Source organism: Coturnix japonica, chromosome 3 (assembly GCF_054131305.1).
Source record: "Coturnix japonica strain WE chromosome 3, WE-NBRP24, whole genome shotgun sequence".
Lineage (NCBI taxonomy): Eukaryota > Metazoa > Chordata > Aves > Galliformes > Phasianidae > Coturnix > Coturnix japonica.
In genome coordinates, this window is record NC_140665.1 from 81,191,625 (window position 1) to 81,203,759 (window position 12,135).

The window sequence follows — 12,135 nt, forward strand, 5'->3', positions numbered from 1 at the left end:
GTGAGTCAATCAGTTTTTTTAAACCTTTACCTACTTTCTGGTTCTTAACAAATTTTCTGTGTTTTGCTGTATATAGTGGTGTGTAGCATGTATGAGTTTCATTCTTTTTCAATTTTTTTATTTATTTATTTTATTTATTTATTTATTTTGTGCAGATGAAAACAATGAAGAGAACTAACCCTAAAATGGAGTGATGAAGAATCCCAGTCTGATACATCAACATTTATTTTAACTCACTGAATCTGATCCATCTGTCACTTGTTCACCCATCACACAAGGTTTTGTCTAGCCATTACCCTCTTCCTATCACTACACTCCCTGACAGAGTCCCTTTCCAACTGTACTGAAAAAACACTTGTTTCTGTTTTGTTTGTTTGTTTTTTGAAACACTGGCAAATTCTGCACATTGATATTAAATCTTATTCTGTTTTATCAGAAATGATTCAGTGCAAAAGTTTTCTGTGGTTTTTTTTCCCCTCTTCTTTGGTGTTTAGCTTTCTAAAATTAAGTTTTCATTCCTGACTTGCTGTATAAAAGGCTGTCTCAAGAGTAGACTGAGTATCTTGCTGTAATAGCAGCTCTTCAGTTAAATATATCTATTCTGCATTGTGTCTACCAGTCCATGTTGCATTGGATATCCAAACTTGCCACTGAGTGTTTGAAATCATATTCAATAATAAAGCACTAACATTGAAAACTAGTATCTGAAACTTATTCTATTCTAAGGGAAGCCAAAATAGTTGCAAACCTTTTAGTGCCTTTATAAACTGACAGTAAATAGCAGGTTGAAAATGTAGTTTTTCAATAAATTGAAAAAAATAGTAATCACTAAGCATATGGAGTCTTGCTGTTTGCAAAATATACAGTGTAATTTTGTCAAAATTGCTTTCTCTAGTAATGGCCTTATAATAAGTGGTTCTGTTTTCTGAAGCTTTCCATCCTCCATATTTCTACTATTTTTAACCTTGCTACTGCTGAAAGCTTTAAGCTAAGAATCTTTATTTATAGATGTAAGAGTGGTCATGTATCCTCCTATGTTGGACTTAGGTCTCTGTAGTAATTGATCATATGTGTCACAATGGATAGCTGCTCAGCTCATGTGGTTTAAATAAAATCAGATTCAAAGTGGTGTATTGATTTATTAATGATATAGTTAACTGGCGATCACCGAACTATACATTCAGAATCAATACTGGCAATACAGAACATAAACCACAACTCCAGACACTTGAAATATAATACTATATACAGATTTCCAAATACACTTCTGTAATTAATACCTACTTATACCCTTGAATCCTGTTAGTGTTGGTTGCACCTCCTGGCACTGAATGTGTGGGTGAAGACACCACATGTGGTCCCCTTCTTGGGGACATAGGCCCCATGCGCCCCTATGTGCACCCCATTCAGGAGTGCTTCCATGCTGTCCCCATATTCTGGGTCCTTAATTGGATTGACTGTCATTACTAGCCAGAATATTTGTCACAACAGACTTTGAATACACTGATAAAAACTGTTTGCCTACAAAATGCAACGAGTATTGTTTCACACATCATGTGTGGCATCTTTTTTTTCATTCAACAGTGAGAGTCAAGGTATCATCCCACTAGCACCATTAAATATAAAAGAGGCTGTATATTCCTACAAAGGCATACTTTACTGCCAGAGATGTGGTAGAGTGCAAAGAACAGGTACTTTTCCAGCATTTCAGAAAGGATGTTGTAAGAAATAAAATGGCCAGAAATATTATGTTTTGAGACCATAAAAGCAGGTGCAACTTATCAAAGCCAACCACCTAATTGCACCATCTGTGTTACTGTGACATTCTCAAAACAAATACAAGAACAAATATTGCATGGATCAATTGATATGTGGAGACACGCTTAGTAATCTGTGGTGCCATTTTCATTTTGCTGAGACAGTGAGCATAACTCCAGTTTTCCTATTTCACAAAAACTCTCACTGAAGTGTTCTCTAATCAGAACTGCAGAATTATGTCAATATTGATGTTTCTAGACCAGCATACCAGCAAAGTTACTGCTGTTTGTCAGACAGTATCCCATAAAACTTACTCCAGAACTATCTGAAGTAACTTCAGGGTTTAATTTTAAGGATGTCAGAATCAGAATCAGTTTTTACATATGATGTGTTTTCAAACCTTGCTTTTTTTTGTGTATGTGCATATAGAATAATTCAAAGTTAATCACATACCTTCACCCAGAGTCGTGACAGAGGTGGACACAATGCAGTCTTTGTACAAGGAACAAGCTGCTCAGTGAAGTGGTGGTCACCATCCCTAAAGGTATTTAAGAAACATGTGGCTGTGGCACTAAGGAGCATTGTTTAGTGATGGGACTCTGGTTGATGGTTGGATTTGATGACTTTGGAGGTCTTTTGCAACCTAGATGATTCTGTGATTCTTTTTAGGCAGAGCTTGTAAGGTTTTCTTAGAGATCCTTTCAAGCTACTTCAAGCTATTTCTCTTTGCTCCCAGGTATCCAGTGCTCACAGGAGATATTTGGAGGACCCAAAGAAAGTATTCCTGAATCAGTCTGTGTCCTTTGTAGCAGAAGTTGAGAAGCTACTCTATCAGTACTGGTACACTGGTACATTTAAGAACATTCTTATATCTTTTTAGCCCCTTCCTTACACTGCTCAAACTCATAAATTGATCACATTTGTGCTGTCATAAAAACACCTTTTTTTTCTTATCGACAAGTAGAGGCCAAACTTTTTGTTTAAATAAGTTTGAAAATATCCAGATTTGGAACTGAAATCCAGAAATGGACCTACTCATAGTATTTATGAATCCAAATGTATTCTCTATTAGCAAAAACTCAGTACCAAATGGCAACTTTTAAAAAGTAGCTTAAAGAAGGAATATACTAGGAAAACACATCTTTATTTCCTGTAAAAGCATGTACTGTAAACATGTGATAGAATTAAAATGTTTAAGTAATGCTATAAATTAAGAACCAGATGGATCCTGCAAAATAATTTAGCACAGACCAAATATAGTTGTGACAACCATAAAGATCCAATGATCCAACTATGATCTCAAGACTGCCACCTTAACTCAAATATGGTATTTTTGTCCCTGTAGCAGCCATTACATGAGATCTGGAGTTATTCTTACCCTTTCTCTTTTCCTTTCTTTCCAGTCAAAGAAGAAAAGAAGATTGTGGTCTGCTTAGTAACAAAGTTAGCAGGGATATACTACCTACTGGAAAAATGCACTGCTTGGTGTAAATCAAATAATTTCAAAGAAATTGCAGTAGGAACAAATTTGTTCCTGACTATTGAGAACTTTAATGGTACAAGATTTGAAACTTTTAATAAACATCATTTTACAAGGTCTGAAAGTCAGGCTGGGCTAGACAGGATCAATTTATACCAAGAACTATGGAAGGTTTTTGATGAAAATTGGTGCGAAATAGAGCACATGGACAAAAGAGGAAACAGATTTTCTTGATGATAACATTGGATTTTGAAATTAAGCACAGCAGGTAGAGAGAGATGCCACACAGATTTCAAAAGAGGAAGCATATCCTGGCGTTAACACACATTTCAATGTGCCATGAAATTGAAAAATCCCTGTTTAACAATAACTTCAGCTTAACGGAGACAATGCTATCAGGCAGCACTGCTATCAGTTCCAAAGTACTATGCAGCATTTTAACACATCTGAAGTATAGAAACTTCAGTCATGACAGCTTTTTGTGTTTATCCAGTTGCAGTCAGTATAGTGTCCTCCATTTTCCTGACACACAGCCATAAGAGAATGCTCTCATTTTTAAACCAGAGGGGCTTCACTCCTGACTTAAAGAAAAATGAGAGGTCTGAACAAGTCCTTTAAAATTTCTGAGAAACATTAGACCTTTCATATTGCTGTTGGCTATTGCTGCCAAGCTGGAGACTAGTTTTGCCCCTAGCAAGAGTGGTAGGAGGATAGATCATCATAAATGATGCCTTTGATTGCCTTCCTCCATCTTTCTTTTTCTTTTTCTTTTTCTTTTTCTTTTTCTTTTTCTTTTTCTTTTTCTTTTTCTTTTTCTTTTTCTTTTTCTTTTTCTTTTTCTTTTTCTTTTTCTCTTCCTTTTTCTTTTTCTTTTTCTTTTTCTTTTTCTTTTTCTTTTTCTTTTTCTTTTTCTTTTTCTTTTTCTTTTTCTTTTTCTTTTTCTTTTTCTTTTTCTTTTTCTTTTTCTTTTTCTTTTTCTCTTCCTTTTTCTTTTTCTCTTCCTTTTCTCTTCCTTTTCTCTTCCTTTTCTCATCCTTTTTTTTCCCTTTTTCTTTACTTTTTCTTTTTCTTTTTCTTTTTCTTTTTCTTTTTCTTTTTCTTTTTCTTTTTCTTTTTCTTTTTCTTTTTCTTTTTCTTTTTCTTTTTCTTTTTCTTTTTCTTTTTCTTTTTCTTTTTCTTTTTCTTTTTCTTTACTTTTTTTTTTTTTTTTTTTTAAAGTTGCACCTTACTACCTGCCTAAACCCTTTTTTAAATTGTATGATATATTGAAATCTGTTCAGTTCTATATAAGAAAATATTACTGAAGGTAGCAGGTCTCTAGCAAGATAAAAGACTTTACAGTGATGGACAAAGATAATTAAAAGGTCATGCATCATGGTTATAGGGGCTTAACAGGGTGTGTAATGACCAGTGCAGATATTAGAAGTGTTAGTCATAGAATAATAGAATCGTCTGGGTTGAAAAAGACCACAATGATCATCTAGTTTCAAGCCCCTGCTATGTGCAGGGCTGCCATCCACCAGACCAGGCTGCCCAGAGACACATTCAGCCTGGCCTTGAATGTCTCCAGGGATGCCTCTCCTTAGGCAACCTGTTCCATTGTGCCACCACCCTCTGAGTGAAAAATTTCCACCTAATATCTAACCTAATCCTCCCCTGTCTCAGTTTAAGATCATTCCCCCTTGTCCTATCACTAACCATCCCTCTAAACAGCCGTTCTCTCTCCTGTTTATATGCTCCCTTCAAGTACTGGAAGGCCACAGTGAAGTCTCCTTGGAGCCTTCTCTTCTTCAAGCTGAACAAGTCCAGTTTGCTCAATCTTTCTCCATTGGAGAGGTGCTCCAGCCCCCTCCTCTGGACCTGTTCCAAGAGCTCCATGTCCTTCCTGTCCTGGGGGCCTCAGGCCTGGACACAGTCCTCCATATGGGGCCTCACACGTGCCAAGTAGAGGTGAACAATCACCTTCCTCTCACTTCTGGCCACTCCTTTTTTAATTCAGCCCAAAACACAGTTGGCTTTCCAAGCTGCAAGCAAGCACACACTGCCAGCTCATATCCAGCTTCTCATCCATCAGGAACCCCATGTCCCTGTTGGCAGGGCTGCTCTCAAGATCTTCCCCCAGTTTGTATAGATGCCTGCAGTTGCCCTGACCCAACTGCAGCACCCTACACTTGGAGTTATTAAACCTCATTAGGTTTACATGGCCCTACTTCTCCAGCCTGTAAGTAGATGACACCCATTGCCCTTCCCCCATCCATCGAAGCTGTCACTCCATCATAGGCCACCAGATTGGTCCAGGTATGATCTGCCCTTTGTGAAGCCATGCTGGCTAACTCGAATCACCTCTTTGTCTCATATGTGTTTTAACATAGCTTCTAGGATGATCTGCTCCATGATCTTCCCAGGCACAGAGGTGAGGCTCACTGGCTTGTAGTTCCCTGGGTCTTCCTTTCTCCTTTTCTTAAAAATGGGAGTAATATCTCCCTTTTTCCAGTCTCTGGGGACTTCACAAGACAGCCATGACTTTTCAAATATGATGGAGCGTGGCTTGGCAACCATGTTAGCCATCTCTTTCAGAACCCCAGGATGAATGTCATCTGGTCCCATGCACTTAAACACATTCAATTTCATTAGGAGGTCTCGGACTTGTTCTACTGTTCCAGTGGGCCAGAAACCACTCCCCACACCCTCACCTGGAGGCTCCTGATCCTGGCAGACATGGGAAGCCTGACCACCCATGAAGATTGATGCAAAGCACTCATTGAGTACCTCAGCTTTTTTTGCATTTGACGAAGCCAGCTCCCCATTACCTTTCATCAGAGGGGGAACACTCTCCTCCTGCCTATGTACCTGTACAGTCCCTTGTTATCTTTCATATCCCTAGTCAGTTCTGTGTGTATCACCATGGTCAATCCTTGCAGACACAAATACTCAGATTTAGAAAACAGTTAATTATTACTGAAGGTTTAAAGTATAGAACTTCTAGTGGACATTTAAAAAGTAAATTTACATAAACTGGAATCAAAGCTTAAAAACTCACTTTAAGAATTTGTCAGAAGAAAATGCAGATGTATGAACAGCAAAACAAGCTCCTTTGAGTTTGTTTTGTCCCAAGTGAAAGAAGCAGAAGTATTCCCAGAAGTGAAGTAGTGTTTATTTGTGATATGTTTTGTTGTTTGATGAAAAGAGAGACAGTAAGGAAGTGAAAGTAGTTAACTATAGTAGAAAGAAAGAAAAGAACAACATATGAACATAGAAATAGATTAAAGAATGGTTTTTAGGAGTAATTCAATAAACATAGTCCTCTACACTTGAAGCCAAAACAATAGTGAATTGACTTTTTAAATCCCTATGTTCAATACTCATATTTTCCATGTTACTTCAGTTTCCAGATTGCCCATTTTGCCATTTTTGGGAATCTCCTTAAAAATCTGATATCCTCAGTGAATAAAATAGAGAAGATTCTTTTGTGGTTTAGCCTAAATAACCATATCTTCTCTCCCTACCAACAGTTAGAGTTGTGCTTATTTATTCCACTTATGTCTGAAACACTGCAATAAGTGACACTCACAGAGACACCTATGTTTTCTCACAGTAGCATATCAGAGGAGAGAAAGCTGAGGAGATTCACACTGCCATAGTGTTATATAGTTCAGAACCCTCACCAGCAGTGACAGTAGTGTTATTAAATGAAAACAGACAAAGGAAAATCTATATGGATATGGTTTGGTGTCTGAAAAATTTAGCAGTGTCTCAAAGTGCCAGTTCAGGCAGAGCAGGGCAGCATAGCCAGCCTATGAAGATTTTTGCTGATGGGGTTCCAGACTGTTTCATATATCTCCTTTCAGTCTTTCAGTTCTTGAGCTTGCTCAAGATTCTTCTGCTGAGTCCAAGGGAGCAGCTGTTATTTTTCTACATTTAGACTTCTCTGAATCAGACTCAAAAGGGAATTTGTTCCTAAAGTGATTGAAAGACTGATAGGCCATGAACAATTGAAACTGCATTTCTTCTTTTTTTCTTTACTAAGCAACATTTAAGTAATATTATTAAAGGTAAGTTCTTGGAATTAAGTCAGTTAAATTCTTTAAATGTTTTTTAAATTTTCTAATAAAAATTGTGTGAGTATCACACACATTTTAGAAAACAAAATCTGCCACAGTCTGGAAACAACTATCCACTTTCCAGTGAACCAAACCTGTAGGAAAAAATGAATTTTGCAGATTGCCTGTACCTTTATATTATGTTTATTGAAGCTTTCTGGGATTCAGAGGTGTGTGCAATCTGTGTTCAGTTCTTGTTTTTATTTTTGTGGTTCTCCTTGCCATAGATCAGGTTGGCAGGATAATCTGTATACAGAGAAAGTAATTATTGTTTTGTATACAAATGCATCTTCGAAAAAGAATATTCAGCTTGACTATTGGCCTCTATAGAAGGAAAATGTTAGAATATTATTTTTACCATGGTTAATATAACATGCCAGTATTCTGTCAATTTAAGTAAATTTATTGTCATGAATAAAACTCATACCTTACAAAGATTGGAATACGGAATGTCTTCATGAAAATATTGCTAGGGAATCAAAATAATCACTAAAATGTCTGAAGTTACATCCTGTTCTTCTCAGAGCCAGGTCTGACTTGTTCAGGATTATGAATATTTATCAGAATGCAGGATTTTTTCTTTTCAACCAGTGAGAACATCAGGAATTCCTGAGCTCATATCAATATTTTCAGCTTTGACTAAAAGAACATGCACCAGACTTTCACTGTACTGACTGACCACAGAAAATGTAAAACATCTATTGTTCTGATTGTGCAAGAGAAAGAAACATATTTTTATAAAGAGATCTTTTACAGAGCATGAAAATCATGATTGCCTGAGACAGACAGACCTTGCAGTCAGCTGCAGAAATACTTTTAGGAGAAACATCTCTGGCACCACACAGCTATGGCAGTGCAGCACTAGGAACCTCTTAACATTTTTTCCTCTACTAGTATAAAAGATCAGTTTGAGAAGGAATAAAGGATGATTGCTTTGATGCCTGCCGACGCCTTCCCCTGTGTTGAAATGTTAAGGCAACTGCACTGATGAAAGCACTTTGGCCATTGTACATATTCCCCATGTGTAAGAACATTTCTTCTCACATACTGTCATCATGTTTTGGAAGTATGATATGTGTTTTATTGTTATCTGTACCAAGGCTTATATTATGATGCACTAATCTCATGTGCTTTAATTAGTTTCCGTACTTTGTTTCAACTGCACCAAGACGCATGATCTGGCTGACACACAGGAGGGAAGGGATTCCATTCAGAAGGACTTTGACAGACTTGAAATATGGGTCCATGACATCTTCATAAAGTTCCACAAAGCCAATTGTAAGGTTCTGCACCCAGGACAAAGACAGAGAATGGCAGAGAATGGTTTAAAGGCACGGAGAAGCTGAGGATGCCCTATGCGTGCAAGTGTTCAGGGCAGATTGGGTGGGGCCCTGTGCAGCCTAACCTAGTTGGTGGCATTCTTGCCTATGGCAAAAGAAATAGATGAGTTTTAATTTGATTCTGTGATTCTGTGACTCTATAAACCTAGTATACTGTGCAGATGGAACACTGTTGTTCTGTTCTCTGGATTTGTAGCTCTGTATATAAGCTTTGCATGTATTACCTACCAGTCAGATCTGCCATACAGTCACAGACTACTTAATGAGGGTAACAGTCTGCATTTCATATGCTGCAGCCCAAACACTTAATCTTTAAAATTGATTAATTTCAACATGGAAAAACATGAATCACCAGTAGGAAAGATATACAGATCAACTGGTCAGTTAGTTTTATTTTCCTCTTTGTTCTTATCTTTATATCATCTCTTTAGTACAATCCAAGAGACTGGATATTCTATCTTTTTACTTAGTCATTTAAACATATACTATACTTATCTATACTTAAATGCAAGAATATAATCTTAGATGGAAATCATTTCACTTTGGGATAACTTATTTAAAAATGACTTACATCTTGGTTTAATACCATGTTGGGTATTCCTTGGTCTCACTTTTTGATTATGCTGTCTTGTGGTGCCACTCCAATATCTGATGTCCAGCATAATGATATAACACCAGAATTTTCTAGCACAATAAAAGGAATGGGTCAAAACGGCTGAGGTAGAAAAAAGTGTGAGGAGACAAAGGCAGGCTGAAAGACTTAGAGATAATATATTCTCTGAAAAATACATATAATGAAATCATAGCCCAAGGCCAGACAATTAAAATGAAACTATTTTTGTTATCATCAGTATTATCAGGAGATGCTGAAATTTTCTTCAAGAAATGCAAGGAGAAACACTGAATTTAACTGAAAAAAAAAAGTTATTGAAAAAGATTACTTCTCACAGTGTTTCCTTTCTCGTACCTGATGAAAGAATTCTAAAAATCTATTTCTAAAAATAATAATAAAAATAATAATTTCTAAAAATAACAGGATATTTTTTCTTGTAATATTTTTAAATTTTCTCTTGCTTCCCACTGAAAAGCCTGGGAAGTAAAACCACGGAGAAAAATAATTTTCACTTAAATTTTTTCTTTCTCTTAGAATAAAGTGAAACAATTTTCAAGCAATGTAGGGAAGGTTAAGTAGTTGTCTTATTCTTTTAGTTTTCATTCTGTAATTTGCAAAAAAAGAAAAAAAGAAAAAAAAAGAAAAAAAAAAGAAAAAAAAGCTCAGAAAGTGAGACAATGGAGAAACCCAAACATTCAAAATCACGTTTCAAAGCAAATGAAGCATGGAATTGTCTAAATTGACTTTTCTCCTGAGTAATTTAAAGGAAAAATGTTTAAAATTAAATGAAGATTTCTAATTTTCTTCTACCACTCTTTCTCTTTCATTTTATATCAGTTTACATTATTTAGTATTTCATTATCTTAGTACCAAGCAGACTTGCATTAAGTGCAGACTTGCGCAAGGTCACATTCTGTTAGATGATATGTATGATTTCAGAAAAACTAAACACTCACTAATTCAAAGAGATTATAGCCCAAAACAAACCCAAAAAACAGAAGAACGATTGGAAAGTATCGTTCAGATAACCGCTATGACATCAAGAAGTTCTTTTTAAACTCTCAATAATTCAGTTCCTTACTAGTTTAATATGAAGAAACTACTTTATTATTTTTTTCTTCCACTCAGATGTACAGAGCATAAATATGTAACAGAATTTTATTTTTTTTTAAAGAAATTACAGTGATGACAACCTAGTAAGGATGATATATTCTTATAAATGGATAGATCAGTATCTCAATACATCAATTACTTCATTTCTTGTTAATTTACGTCTGGCATATCTCAAAGATTCTTCTTCACATGAAGCTTTGCTTACTGTCATTTTTTTCTCCCTAAGAAAACAACAACAATAACATATATTTACTCTTACTGTACTCAGATGGAGAAGGAAAAAAAAAAAAGTATATATAAATAAAAATTGTCTACCACTCAAAGACTAACCTACCTTACCTTTAAATCTTACTAAGGAGTAACAAGTATTTTTGCCATGTTCTGCAGAGCTCCACACACAGTCATCAAGTTTCTCAAATAATATTTGAATTAGTTTCATACCTTGCAATTATATTTTCCCCTGAAGCAAAGTAATGGCATTTTTACCTTAATTTTACATTCCAATCTATAAAGTAGCATTACTTCATGCTATATCCTTCACATTAAACCTTGGGATGGGAGAACATTATTTAAGTCTGGAATTATCATGAAGGAAATGTACTTATTATGATACTTCTAAAAAAGTATCATAATATAGAAAAGATCACAGTAAAAGACAGTAGCAGAATTAATGCCAACTGACCTGCATAGTTCCTTTGAAAGTCTACATTTGTTGGCCCTTTTAAATCAGAATTGCCTTCCCAATATTTCTATTTTTACAACATTTTGATGAAACATTTATGCTGGATTCTGTTATTAACAGATGTGTAAATAATTATAATAAACACTATTTAAGAATATGTTTATGTAGTCAAATTGGTTCTTGCTCTTCTCCCAGGAAAACTTGTCAAAATCTATAGACAAGAAAGAAAATAATTCTATTATGAAAGTAGCACAGGAAAAGCAAAGGGAAATAATATTGGCTGGTCATTCTGACTGCTTTCAATGAGATGAGAAAACTGATTATGTCAGCTGCCTGAAGAATCACAAGAAACAAAAATGTACATATGAATGTTGACTAGAATAATTTAGGATAAACTGTTAAAAACAATGAATAATTGCTTTTCCAGCATATACTCTTCTAGAGTTTTTCTACAAACATGATTTTATATCCCTCTATGGCACCAGAATTGATTTAAGGACTAAAAGATGAAAAGCAACTAATTACTGTCTCCAGTACAGCAGAGGTCACAGTCACCCTCTTTCTAACATCCTCAGCCTTCTGTGTGTGACCATAATTTGCCAAATATATTTGCAAGAAATTGGAATTGAGAATTGGAAGGACATCTATTACCAGTGCCTAGGTGGCAAGTTTTCTCAAGCAGCCTGTTAAATTTATTTTCTTCTCATATGTTGACTTCATCCAGAAACAAAAAAAATAACTACAAGAAAAGAGAGAAAATAGTATAACAGGAAGGTGTATTGCTGGAAGTAAATTGGAGAACCACCAATTTAGGAGCTTATTTCATCCTGATGTGCCACATAATCTTGAGTAGAAGTCTGGACGGGGACAAGGGAATATGTGCATGGGTGTGATCTATAAAAGAAGGAGATAAGTAACGGAAGAAAGACATGAATTGCAGACATTCAAGGGAAACAGGAAAATTTGTTAGAAGAGAGACCAGATGAGGATAAACAAATGACAATCTGTGTCAGCCGCAGGAATTCCTTTGCTCATAGAACAAGCAAAAG

General features: G+C 35.7%; 1 protein-coding gene across 1 annotated transcript in view; it reads left to right on the top strand.

Annotated features, from left to right (window-relative positions):
* Nucleotides 1-1,125, top strand: part of LGSN (lengsin, lens protein with glutamine synthetase domain) — a 47,666-nt gene extending 46,541 nt beyond the window's left edge. The window contains exon 4 of the mRNA XM_085543839.1: nucleotides 156-1,125. Coding sequence (XP_085399965.1) covers nucleotides 156-194 — 39 coding nt within the window. The 3' untranslated portion in view covers nucleotides 195-1,125. The remainder of the gene's footprint in view (nucleotides 1-155) is intronic.
* Nucleotides 1,126-12,135: the final 11,010 nt, after the last annotated feature.